At 40.7% G+C, this 14334-nt stretch overlaps 1 protein-coding gene across 2 annotated transcripts in view; it reads left to right on the plus strand.

Moving 5' to 3' along the window:
• The window catches only part of Ca5b (carbonic anhydrase 5B), a 56039-nt gene extending 44416 nt beyond the window's left edge, over positions 1-11623 (plus strand). For both annotated transcript variants that reach the window (XM_008829736.2, XM_017797228.2), the window contains 4 exons: positions 1688-1783; positions 3580-3642; positions 4905-5060; positions 10197-11623. In XM_008829736.2, the coding sequence (XP_008827958.1) occupies positions 1688-1783; positions 3580-3642; positions 4905-5060; positions 10197-10367 (486 nt within the window). In that variant the 3' untranslated portion in view covers positions 10368-11623. The remainder of the gene's footprint in view (positions 1-1687; positions 1784-3579; positions 3643-4904; positions 5061-10196) is intronic.
• Positions 11624-14334: the final 2711 nt, after the last annotated feature.

Genomic DNA, 14334 nt, shown 5'->3' on the forward strand with positions numbered 1-14334 from the left:
TTTTAATCTGATAATACAGTTCATGCTTACTTTATACGTTTCCCATATTCTCAAATATTCTTAAGTTCTTGCTTACTCTGTACGTTTCCAAATATTCTTAAGTTCTTGCTTATTCTCAAATATCCTTAAGTTCTTGCTTACTCTGTACGTTTCCCATATTCTCCAAAATTCTTTTAATCTGATAACTCTTTTCCTGATCGCTCCCAAGAGGCAACATCTACAGACCCTTCCTCAAGAAACCAGGGGACCTCTGCTGCGATGGTATTCAAGAATTTTTCTACCGTCTCAGCCTTTATCTTGATCCTGCCACGTCCTAAGAGCTGCACTAACGCAGTGTGCACTTTCGCTTTCGAGCCGCCAGTACCCATTTTCTTTGAATTGCTTCACCTCGTCCCTTTTTGGGAGCTTTAACCTCTATCCCTTTCAGGGAACCTTGTCCTCATCCCTTTCAGGGAACCTTGTCCTTGTCCCTTATCCGGGGACCTTCCTCTGCATCCCTTATCCGGGGAGCTTCCTTGTTTCTTTTAGGGTTTTATTGCTAGCACTATTATTTCATTTTTTACTTACAACTCCGGAGCATCAGTTTGTTCCCGTATGGGCCACCATTTGCCGCGAGCCGGGACTCTGTCCAGCAGAGTCCAGGAAAGACGACACAGACACCAAGGTGAGGTTCAAGCTTCTGTTTCTCTTTCTCCTTTATTCTCTCGTATTCTCTTCACTATGATCTGTCTCTGTCTCCGTCTGTCTCTGTTTCCTATTCTATTACACACTTCAGCTCTTTATATCGCGTTTCCAACAGCCCTCCCCCCAGCCGGTACCAATCAGGGCTCACACATGTGCAGCGGCCAGGCAGAGTGTAGCCCATAGGCACGTAGCAAGATCATCAGGCTGGCAGCACCTGTTTTGGGGCTCACCATACTTCAGAGTTGGGGTAAACAAGCGGGATTCACGAGCCTTGGCAATCAGCCAAGAGTTGGAGTAAACAGCACGAGGTTTGGCAGCCAGCCAGGGCTCCATCTTTGGCTGGCTCGGCTGTGCTCGCTTCCCACACCAGAACTTAGAGTTGGGATCCTCTTCAGGAAAGGAGAAAGCCAACCATGACCTTGAAGTGTCTCACTTGGGAGGCTAGGTGACACTTGAGCCATTCATGAATGACAGATGAGGAATGATTTGTAAAGAAAAAAATGTAAGCAAAACATAAGGAAATAGGATTTCTTCTTGCCAGTTCTCCCTTAATTTAGTTTCAAATGTGATGCCAAAAATGAAAATAATTTAAGTGACCATCCCACCAAGAAGAAATTTGTCTTCAACTCTTGTTTAATTTTCACAGGAAGAATCCATTTCTCTTAATATAAATATCTCTCCTTAGATGCAAATGGATTTGGGATATTAGACTTCATGCAAATTAGGATGGGAAAGAGGAAGTGTTGATACCTCACTGAAATGCTACTTGGTTATATGAATTTTTTTTTCTGCCCTAACAAATCCCTCTCTTCCAAAGTAATATTGCTACTCTCTTCCCATTCTTTCTGTCTCATTTCACACCAGACTGTCATATACTTTTCTTGGTGGCTTTACATTGGACGACGAAACAAGATTAAATATTGTATGTTAGATGAGGCTGTTAGTTTATTTTGGAGCCTTCCTATATGGTCATATGTTTAAACTACTTTTACTGATATTTCAGCTGCATTTGGTGCATTGGAATGCCATCAAATTTGAGAACTTTGAGGATGCAGCCCTGGAGGAAAATGGTCTGGCTGTGATAGGTGTATTTTTAAAGGTAATAAAATAAAAATCTCACCAAGTTCGTATGATATGTTGTATTCTAGAATGAAAAGATAGAACATTATAATATAAACTATTTAAGAATAATGGGATTAGTTAGGCACACGCCTTTAATCCCAGCAATCAGGAGGCAGAGGCAGACAGATCTCTATGAGATCGAGGTCAGCCTGGTCTTCACAGTGAATTCCAGGCCAACTGAGGTAGAAGGAAGCTATCTCCAAACAAAACTAGCCAGGGTGTGGTGGCACACACCTTTAATCCCAGCACTCAGGAGGCAGAGGCAGGTAAATCTCTGTGAGTTCAAGGCCAGCCTGGTCTACATAGTGAGCTCCAGACCAGCTGGGGCTAAAGGGAGACCCTGTCTCAAAAACAAAACAAAACAAAATAGTGAGATTAGGGGCTGGAGACATGGCTCAGTGGTTAAAAGCATGTATTGCTCTTACAGAGGACCTGAGTTCAGTTCCGAGCACCCACACTGGGCAACTTATAACATCATGTAACCCTAGCTTCAGGGGGATCTGATACCTCTGGCTTCTGAGGGCACCTGTACTCAGGTGTACAAATTCACAGACACATAATAAAAAATAATAAAAATACACCTTTTTAAGAAAGAACATTGGGGGTCTGGAGAGATGGCTCAGCAGTAAAGAGCACTGGCTGTCAGGGCTGGAGAGATAGCTCAGCAGTTAAGAACACTGACTGTTCTTGCAGAAGACCCAGGTTCAAATCCCAGCACCCACAGGGCAGCTAACAACTGTCCGAAACTCCAGTTCCAGGGGATCCGACAGTCTCTTCTGTCCTCCTCAGGCATTGAACGATATGGGTGCACTTACCTACATTACATGCAGGCAATACACACATACACATAAAATAAAAATAATAAATAAAATATTTTTTAAAAAAGAGCACTGGCTGTCTTGCAACAGACCTGAGTTTGGTTCCAACACCTACAAGGCAGCTAACAACCATCCATAACTCCAGTCAAGGCCCTCTTTTGGCCTCTGTGGGCACCTATATTCAGATGCACATACCCCCGCACATGTGCATAAATAAAAAATAAAATGAATCTTTAAAAAAATGCACAGTCCCCTAGAGTAGGCACAAGTCATTCATTTGGGGGCAACTGAGTACTTGAAATATGATTAGTTAGGGAGGTTGAGGCAGGAGGATCAACAGTTTTTGGGCAGCCCAAGCTAGAGTGAGACCTTGTCTCCCCCCACCCCCCCAAAAAAAGAAAGAAAAAAGAAATGTGGTTAGTGCAGAGTAATTTTTATTTTAATCAATATAAATTTCAATGTAAGAAATGATACTTGGAGCTGGAGAGATGGCTCCGCGGTCAAGAACACTGGTTGTTCCTGCAAAAGACCTGGGTTTGAATCCCAGCACCCATATGGCAGCTAACAACTGTCTGTAACTCCAGTTCCAGGGAATCCGAAGGCCTCTTCTGTCCACGAGGGCATTGCACGACACGGGTGCACTCACCTATATGCAGGCAATACACTCATACACATAAAATGAAAAAAATAAAAAAGAAATGCTACTTAATAGGAGCAGGAGGCGCTTTTCTCTGCAGACATACTGGCTTTGTCAGAAAACAGCCTGTTCATTTTGTTCCAAGTCTAATTTAATTCAATGATGTTTATATTCTTTGTAATTACCATCTTAAATCTAGTTTCAGCCCTGTGGTTTGTTTATATGTAACCACCAGGTGGTTAATTTTAATTCACATCCTGTTAGAGTTTCTACAGTGAGATGACCATTGCATTCAATATTTTCTATTTCTTTTTTCAGCTAGGCAAACATCATAAAGAGCTACAGAAATTGGTGGATACTTTGCCATCAATTAAGCACAAGGTAATTATCCCCCTTAAATCACTTGAAGTATAATTTATGTTTAAACCTCAAAGTAGAGGTACCAGCAAGGGACTGAATCAAGAAGACTAATTAAACAAACTGTACACAGGTTCACTTTCAACAGGGCAGAAGGAGGTGTACCGTGGATGATGGTGTGTTAGAGAGCTTGAGGCACAGGTCACACTGCAGGGTTCAGAAACAATGGCACTGGGGGGCACCGAGCATTCTGGGTTTGCTGCCATGGTCCTGAGTACTTGTGGACTCAGGGATCCACTCTGTCCCTGACACTAGCTCCTTCTAAGTCCTTGTAGAAATGCCCAGAACAGTTTCCTTTTCTGTAGATACCGCCTACAAATAGGAAATGAGAAAAGTTCTACAGAAACTTGACTTGTCTGGGGGAGCTGGAGAGATAGCTCAATGGTTAAGAGCACTGACTACTCTTGCAGAAGACCAGAGTTCAATTCCCAGCACCCACATGGAAGCTAACGATCCTCTGTAATTCTAGGGATCCAATGCCCTCTTCTGACCTCCACAGGCATTGCATGTACATGGTACACAACATACACACAGGCAAAACACTCATACACATAAAATAAAAATAGATAAAATAATTTTAAAAAAGAAATTTGACTTGTCTGGGTGTGAAGAACCCCATATCCTTTTGTCCAGTCCCCCAAAGTAAATTCTACACTCTTGAAAATCCCATAGGGGCTGTTTCCCTGAAATCAGTACATCATTCCTATCTTCCTCCTCCCCTCCCTCCCTCACTTCCTATCTCCCTTTCTCTCTCTTTCTCCTTAGTCCAGGATTCTGGCATTTCCTTCCTTCATTTCATCTTTTCTTCCTTCCTTTCTTCCTCCCTTTCTTCTTTCCTTCCTCCCTCCTTTCCTTCCTTCCCACTTTAATTACAATGCTGGGGATGGAACTCGGTGCCTTGAGCATGTTAGGCAAGATCTCTACCACTGATCTACTTCCTCAGCTGGGACAATTGTAGGCCAAGTTCTCTTGAAGAACAGAAGTCTCTTCTCCATGCAGAATTGAAGGAGAAAATATTTCTGCTACTTTCCCAGGAAAGACTATCGGAAATACACAGCATGATTCCATGCTAAATAGATGGTTTCAAAAGCTCCCCATGGTCCCTCCTACCTCCCCTGAATCACTGCTAGTGTCCAGATACCCCCTGAGACCCACTGCCTTGTGGTCTAATCCCTGAATGACTTTCACCAATAAATAATAACTACGTAACTCCTTCTCTTTGACAGGACACCTTGGTGGAATTTGGGTTGTTTGACCCTTCCTGCTTGATGCCCACCTGTCCAGATTACTGGACCTACTCTGGGTCTCTGACTACTCCGCCCCTCTCCGAGTCTGTTACTTGGATCATTAAGAAGCAGCCAGTCGAGGTTGATCGTGATCAGGTATTCTCTGCACATTTTCTGTGGAAGGAAATCCTAGTCTTCCTGTTCAAAACAAAGCTGAGCTCAAATCTTGATTTTTTGTTTGTTTGTTTGTTTGTTTTTGTGGAGGCAGACTCTCATGTAACCTAAACTGGCCTGGAACTTATGGCTGACCTTGAAGTCTAGCCACCAGAGTGCTACGATCAGAGGCATGCAGCACTATGCCTAGTTTTAGAGATGGGTTTTAACCTTTTGTCTTAATTTGGATATGAATTAAGAAATGTTTCAAATTGCCTAGTTTTATTATTTGTTTGCTTCTATTGTTTTGTGGTGGTAGGGCTTGAACTCAGGGCCTTATACATGCTAGGTATGCATGTGGGATTATATTCTCAGGTCCAAAATAACTAAGAAGAGTTAAACCATAGAAGAACATAAGTCATTTGTTTCCATATCTGACAATCATACATGTTTATGAATGGTGTGTTTCCTCTGTAACTCTGAAACTATATAAAGTCAAGAACTGTGTAAAGGGAAGACTGAAAACTGGAAATGCTCAAAGTACTTTAAAATTCTTAAGGGAATATTAAGAAAGGGAAAACAGTCCTGAGAATGGGCGTGGGCTATTTAGCTGAGATAAACGTCCCCAAAGACTCTCCTCTGTTTTTAATAATTTTTAATAAAATAGAGACGAATAGAGACCTCCTTAACATGATAGACTGATGTAATTTAAAAAGTAAATACAGTCATTCATTGGTAGCTCTGGCAGACTGGCTCCAGGACCCCTCACAGATCCCAAAATACACAGATGCTCAAGTCCCTTATATGAAATGGCATAACATTTTCATAGAAACTACACACACCCTCTCGTATCGCTTAAATCACTTCTAAGTTACTTTTAAAGATTATATTGTCATATAATATTTACATAAATGCTATATCAATAATTTTTCTACTATATTAGTTAAGGAATAATGACAAGAAAAATGCCTGTATATGTCAGAGACATTTCCTGGCTGGCCTAGAAGTCTCTATGTAGATGAGGCTGGCCTTGAACTTGCAGCCTACCTCCTACCTATGCCTCCTGAGTGTTGATCATTATTTTTCTTTTTGCTAATATTTATGTGGAACCCATGAATACACAGAACCAATAATAGTGTTAAATGTGGAAATTATTTTTTGTCTCTTTAACCCACACTGGCTTCCAATTCATTGTGTAGCTAAAGAAGAGTTTGAACTCTTGATCCTCCTGCCTCTTCCTCCCCGATGCTGGGATTACAGGTGTGCCCCACTATGCCTCCTGGAAATATCTATATTAAATATTAAATAATGTTCTAGAATTAGCCGAGTCTGATGTATGCCTACAGTCCCAGCAACTTAGGAGGCTGAGGCAGGAGGATCATTTGAGCCCAGGTGTTCAAGACCAGACTGGGCAACATAACAAGAACCCCATCTCCCCCAAAATATGTTGCAAAAATGGCTTATATGATTAGATAAGAAAATAAATGAGGGAAACAGTTTTAAGAACTAGCACAAAAATAAGACCATTTAGTAATTGGTGGAATATAATGTTTATATGTCAAAAATATCTGATACACATGTCAGTTAAAAGACATAATGGGGGCTAGAGAGATGGCTCAGTGGTTAAGAGCACTTACTGCTCTTCCAAAGGACCTGGTTTGGTTCCCAGCACCCATGTGGTAGCTAACATCAATTCTGAAGTCTAGTTCCAGGGACTCTGATGCCCTCTTCTGGCCTCTACAGGCAAACAGACGTGCATGCAGGCAAAATACTCATACTCACAAAATAAAAATGAAATCTTTTTAAAAAGACATACTACAAAAATATAATGGTAGAAAGCTGTAGATATGATAGAAACAAAAATACAAAATATTTTTCAGAAGGGAGACTTGAATTAATTAAATCTATAGTATAGTATTAGCTAGGGTGACATCATAAAAATACCTTTCATGTCAGTTCTCCTTAAGTTGTTATTTTCCATTACTTGTTTATTCTTCATAATTTAATGTAGCCCCCAGACAGGCCAGAAGGTGTCAGAGCCCCTGGAGCTGTAGCTACAGGTGGTTGTGAACCACCTGATATGGGTTCTGGAAACAAAACTTGGCGCCCTAGCCTTATGAAGCAGGGCCAGGGAGACAAAACAATAGAAAAATAATCCATAACCAAATAACATCAGATTACTTTAGGTTACCCTTTTTATGTGTGTGAAAGGTTGAAGGCAGAGGAAACTTCATTACAATTTGAATTGAAACTGACCTGTTTGGGAAATTTAGCTTTAAATCTCTCTAATCTCTGTTTCTCAGAAAAATCGGATAAATAGTTTAATTTCTGCTTGGTAGAATGGAAATTTAATTTGAGTGACACCATCTTGATTTTCTATATTGGTCTGGAATCCCAATAGGTTCTCCAACACAGCATAAGGTGTGTGTGTGAGTGTGTGTCTGTGCGTGCGTGCGTGCATGCATGCGTGTGTGTGTGTGGTGGTACGCACCTGTAATGCCAGCACTTGGGAGGTGTGGGCAGGAGCATCAGGAGTTCAAGGCCACACTCAGATCCACAGTGAGTTCTAGGCCAACCTAGGCTACTTGAGATCTTGTCTCAAAACAAAAAAGAACTAAAACAAACAAAACAAAATGAAAAAGAATCAGGTGGAAGCAAATTCAGCCCTCAGCTCTTTTGTTCTATTCAGGTTCTCAGCAGAGTGGATGATGCCCTCTCAAGTGACAGAAAGCCTTTTGCTTTACTGAGACCCCAATTCCAATCTTTTGGGGGGGTCTTTTTTGGGGACAGGGTCTCCCCGTAGCCCCAGCTGGCCTGGAACTTACTATGTAGACCAGGCTGGCCTCGAACTCACAGAGATCTGCCTGCCTCTGCCTCCCCAGTACTAGGATTAAAGGCGCATGCCACCGTGCCTGGCTCCCAATTTTAACCACTTCTGGGAAACACCTGTACAGACAAGTTCAGAAATGATGCTTAACCAGCTGTCTGTGCATCCCCAACTCAATCAAACTAATACACAAAATTAGCCTTCTCAAGAAGAAATTAGTAAGTTCAGAAATGTGCCTGAATAATATGAGAATTTACTTTATGATAACGGTAGTATCTCAACTCAGTGACAGGAAGGGCTAGAACATTCTGTAACCCATGGTGAGGATGATGTTTGGTGGTAGAGGTGGAGTTGGATTTAGCATTCAAATTTCACACAGGAACATATTCTAAAAATACTAAATGTAAAAATAGCATCATTGGAGCTGGGGATACAGCTCAGTATAAAGTGCTTGCCAAGCATACATGAGTCCCTGCATTTAATCCTCAGCACTGCAAAAGAGAAAAAAAGTCATAAAAATTCTTGGACAGGGCTGGAGAGATGGCTCAGTGGTTAAGAACACTGTCTGATCTTGCATAAGACCCGGGTTTGAATCCCAGCACCCACATGGCAGCTAACAACTGTCCGTAACTCTAGTTCCAGGGGATCTGATGGCCTCTTCTGTCCTCCATGGGCACTGCACGACACAAGTGCACTTACACACATGCAGGCAATACATGCATACACATAAAATAAAAAAATGAATTAAAATATTAAAAAATCTTGGATAAACGTAGGGAAATCCTTTCATAGTCAAAATGAACAGAGAAAATCAGAGGTCTAAAAGAACACAAGTAGTTTATTTAAACATTTAGACATTTAAACATTTAAACATTTCTGTATGATGGAGTGCACACACATAAATCACAGAGAAATGACAAAAAGTCCAGTGTTGTAGTGCCCATAAGCATAAGTTTTGTGACCTACACATTTGGTCTACTATGCTTCATATTTAAAAATTGATATAACACTGAAAAGTAAACCAGAGGGTCAGAGGCCCATGTAAAGAATTTTCAAATAAAATTTCAACATAGTCAATTCAGCAATTAAAAAATGTTGGGGCTGAAGGGATGGTTCAGTGGTTAAGAACACTTGCTGTTCTTGTAGTGAACCTGAGTTTGGTTCCCAGCACCCATATCAGTCTACTCAAAACCACTTGTAACTCCAGGTCCAGGCAGTCTGAAGCTCTCTTTTGGCCTCCACGGGCACGCACACATGTCACTTGAGGGGTTCTATGCAGTTAATGGTTAACAGGGAAGGGAGAGACATTTTCCTAAGTTGTGTAGTCACAGTTAAGTGTGCATACTGCTCTTGCAGACGACCCGAGTTCAGCTCCCGGGACCAATGTCGGGCAACTCTTAACTGCCTGTAACTCCAGTTCCAGAGGATCCTGTTCCCTCTTCTGGCCCCTGCAGGCACCTGTACGTGGCAGACACACAGACACATGTGCATAAACATGAATAAAAATTAATCTTTTTAAAAGGCATGAAAGAAAGCTGGGTGTGGTGGTGCACGCCTTTAATCCCAGCACCCAGGATCTTTGTAAGATTGAGGCCAGCATGGTCTACATAGTGAATTCCAGGCCAACCAGGGCTACATAGTGTGACCTTGCTTCCAAGAGAAAAAAGACATGAAAGTAGTTGGGAAGAGAAAAAAAGGATCTGCAGGAGTGAGAAGGGGAGTTACTGGAGGGTGCATAGGCTCAAATACATTATGTACATGTTTGAAAATTTCATAATGAACCTATTATTATGTATAATCAATATATAGAATGATTTTGTACACACCATTTTGCTAGTTTTTCACTCCGTTGAAGTTCCTAAGAATCGAAGAGATGCTATAACTCATCTTTGGTAAACAACTAATGCGTTGTGATAAGCACCTTTGCCCCTAATCTGCTCCCAAGAGCCTGGCTGATTTCCAGACTTCTACTTTTTTCACACAACCAAGACAACATCATGGCATGAGACTCCTTGTCAAGGGGTGAAGGCATCTTATTCAGAAATAAATTCTCTTTCTGGATCCAACTTGAGACAAAAATGTTTCATTCAGAATTATAAAAGTGAAAGCAAGTTGGGTGTGGTAGCCCAAGCCTTTAATCCCAGCATTCCAGAGATCAGACCAGCCTGGTGTACATAGTGACTGCCAGGCCAGCCAGGGTTACATAGTGAGACCTTGTCTCAAAACAAACAGAACCATCAAAAATGAAAGTAATCTATTCACATGCTAAAGCTGTTTTTCTATTGACATTCTTAATGTTTTTCTGTTTCTAGCTTGAGCAATTTCGGACCCTGCTTTTCACTTGTGAGGGGGAGAAGGAGAAAAGAATGGTGGACAACTTCCGCCCCCTTCAGCCACTGATGAATCGCACTGTCCGCTCGTCCTTCCGCCATGATTATGTGCTCAATACACCCAAGCCAGCAGCCAGCCAAGTGACCCCCTAAGACACTCCTATCTAAACGGCATCTTGCTTTAATACATATTAACTTTAAAATTTTTTAACTAGGTTATTTAAAAACCCTGCACTTAATGATATTTACACATATACATTTCTGTTTTATTTCCCCTTCCTTTTTTGTCATTTCCAAGTTTCTATCCTTATAAAGCAGGAGAACAGAGACAAAACAATAGAAAAATAACTCATAACCAAATAACATCAGGTTACTTTAGGTTACCCTTTGTGTGTGTGTGAAAAGCTTAAGGCAGAGGAAACTTCATTACCATGCCAATTGAGACTGGCCTGTTTGGAAAATTTAGCTTTAAATCTCTCTAATCTCTTTTTCTCAGAAAATCAGATAAACAGTTTAGTTTCCGCTAGGTGAAATGGAAGTTTAATGTGAGAGAGCCTATCTTGATTTTTATGTTGGTCTGGTAGGGCCTAATACAGGAGCTTAATCTAAAACAATGTGTTCTTGTGAGTTTTAACAATTGTCCCTTTTTGTCCACACTGTCCCCTTCTTAAAGTGTTAGCGCTACTTTTATTTACCAATCATTCTGGTCTCAAAATGACACTCATAAGTGTGCATTTATTGGTTTGAAAATGTTTCATGTGTCTTTGAAGGGAGTCCTTTGATAAATACATTCGCTCCTTGACTGATAGTGGAAGAAACATCAAATATTAATCTTTTCTTTAAAACACTATAAAATATGTTACAAGGAATTCTAATGTTCTAATCCTCTACTCCCCATCCTATAAAAACTTTTGATTTGATCGCCCCTAACACACACCCTATAAAACGTTTGCTTATGGATGAAGGAAAAAAATAAAGAGTCCTAGTATATTCCAGGAATTGATGGCCTGGGAGTGGGGAGTAGGCTGAGCCCTTCTTCCCTCTTTGGTCAAACCCCCCCCCCTTTTCCTTTTTCTTCTTTTGCTTGGATTTTTAGCCAACCAGGAAAGACTGTGTGGGTGAACCTCAGCCAATGGGGAAAAGACACAGTATTATGGTAGTTAGGAGTTAGGATAAAAATATGCCATACCCCTGTTCCCTGTGCTTGCTTCTCTATATTTCTGTTTTGAGTAGTGCACTCTTATGATCAGAAATAAAGGTTTGCCTTAGCAAGACTCTTCAGCTGGAGTGGTGATGGTCTCTTCCTTTGTAACCCTGAACATAGTTCTAACAATAATAGTATGTGTCACTGGAATAAAAGCAGGAGATTTGTTTCCCTTATAATAAATGTGCTTTGTTTTTTGTTTCTTGTTTCTTGTTTTTTATTTGTTTGTTGGTTGGTTTGTTTGAGACAAGATCTCACTATGTAGCTCTGGTTGACCTAGAACTCCCTATATAGACAGGCCGGCCTCAGACTCACAGAGAACTGCCTACCTCTCCCCACAGAGTGCTGGAATTAAAGGCATGTGCCACCATGCCTGGTGCAAATATTTTTAATATTTTATTTTTATTATTTTTGTATTATGTGTGTGAGTGTATTGCCTGCATGTACGTAAGTGCACCTATGTCATGCAATGCCCATGGATGTCAGAAGAGGGTGTCGGATCCCCTGGAACTGGAGTTACAGATTGTTGTTAGCCATTTTGTAGGTGCTGGGAATCGAACCTGGGTCCTCTGCAAGAGCAGCCAGTGCTTTTAACTGGGAAAACATCTTTCCAACCCCACAAATGTGTTTTAGTCTAACATTTTCTGTTTGTTTGCTTTTGAGACAGGATCTCACTTTGTAGCCCAGGTTAATCTGGAACTCATAGCAATCCTCCTGACTCCTCCAAAGTATTAGGATTACAGGTATGAGGCACCACACTTGGTTATTATCTTTGACATTTTTTGGCTTAAACAAAAAACAAAACAAAACAAAGTTTTTGGGGCTGGAAAGATGGCTCAGTTGTTAAGAGCACTGGCTGCTCTTGCAGAGGACCCGAGTTCAATTCCCAGCACCCACATGATGGCTAACAACTATCAGTAACTCCAGTTCCAGGGGAATCCAAAACCATCTTCTGACCTCTGTGGGCATCACAGGACATATGTGCAAATACATACATGCAGGCAATACACTCATACACAAAAAATAGTAAGTAAGCCAGGTGTGGTGGCACATGCATTTAATCCCAGCACTCAGGAGGCAAAGGCAGGTGGATCTCTGTGAGTTCAAGGCCAGCCTGGTCTACATAGTGAGTTCCAGGCCAGTTGGGGCTACAGGGAGACTCCACTCTCAAAAAGACCACCACCACCACCACCACCAACAACAACAATAATAATAATAATAATATAATATATTTTTAAAACCCCACAAAGTCTCATATAGCCCAGGCTGGACTACAATTTGCTGTATAACCAAGGCTGGCCTTAAACTTCTGATTCTCCTGCCTCCATCTCCCAACTGCTGGGATTATAGGTATGTGCCACCACGCTCAGCTTTGGCTATCTTTTTATGCTTCTCACTAAATAGTTCTATAGAGTTACAAGTGTAACAACTGCTAAAGGCACAGACACTCCCCTTTCAGAAACCATCCATAGGGGCCCAGACTGGCAACTCCCAGCTGAAATTTCACCATGGTTTTAGATGTATTTTATTTTAAACCTTGAGTATACATTCTTGTATTCAGACTTCTCAATGAGTATGTTTGTCTTAATCCTTAGTTGCCATTATGTGCATATGACATGTTTATTTATTATCAATTTATTATATGGAAAATATATTATGTAATGAAGAGCCAGTAAGGTGGCTCATCAGGTAAAGGGACTGGCCACACAAACCTGATAACTTCAGTTCTAGCCCTAGTGCCTACATAAAGGCTCAAGGAGAGAACCGACTCCACAAGCTGTCTTCTGACCTTCACACATGCTCCGTGTGACCTTCACACATGTATATGCTCATACCACACACATCACATACACACAAAAAATAATGAAATAAATTTTAAAGAAGAAAATATATTTTGTAACCTTAAGAAAAGTAGTACTGTCATTATATCTAGAAGGCCTTTGCATTTTTGAAAGTCACATATTTTACTTAAAGGCTTGGGATCATATAGAAAGCATCTGCAGAATGATTTAATGAAGATGATTAAACTGTTGGAAAATAGATACAAGATTAATTATCTAGTAGCCTCTCATTTACAATAGTTTGCATGATTTGTGTCTTGCTACATGGAATACAATTATAGTATTTCCACAGTTACTGAACACCCTTAGAAACCCTTTAAAATTTCCTATACTTTATTTACTTATTAGCCAAGGTTCTTTACAAGGCAGGTGACTGACTTAAACCTCCCATTTACACAGTGGTTTACAAGACTTTTGATATAATAACAAGAAGAGAGATTTGTCAGATTGAAATCTAAATGATTCTGCATATTCTTAAAATGTTTCCAGCTGCCTCTATGCGACGGACCAGCCCAGACCGGAGCAGTTCAGTCTGACGGGAGCAGGGTCCCCGAAAGGGTGGACATGGATTCGGCTAATGACAAACAGACAAACACACAGGAGTTTGATGAAAGTCTGAGTGTAATTTTGCAGCTGCAGAGCTCAGATTATAAATTACAAAGTTACATGATTACATCAATAAGCCATTGTTTTGCGGTTTAACCATTTTGTAAGAGCTCTGATTCCAGAGACAAAAGTGAAACGCAAGTGAATCAAAATACATTGTCAAACATTAGTGCTAAACAGAAAGTTTCTGTTTTTCATCTTGGTGAGTCACATTAGAGACCTTTAAAATTTATATTCTGTGGTTACACAATGAGCTGACCTCAAACCACTATGTGCTTTCAATACTAGCTCTATAATCACTGATAGTTCTATTTGAATTCCAGGTGATTCACAATAATGTTGCTTTATATCTGCCTTTTTTTCCCTGTTCATTAATATGTCCCAAACCCCGTTACGTCAGTATCCCATTCTAAACCTGTAGCTCTCATGAAATCCTTCCAAGTATGGGACTTATAAACATAACTACTTA

This window comes from Nannospalax galili, unplaced genomic scaffold, assembly GCF_000622305.1.
Source record: "Nannospalax galili isolate Female #2095 unplaced genomic scaffold, S.galili_v1.0 scaffold2371, whole genome shotgun sequence".
NCBI lineage: Eukaryota > Metazoa > Chordata > Mammalia > Rodentia > Spalacidae > Nannospalax > Nannospalax galili.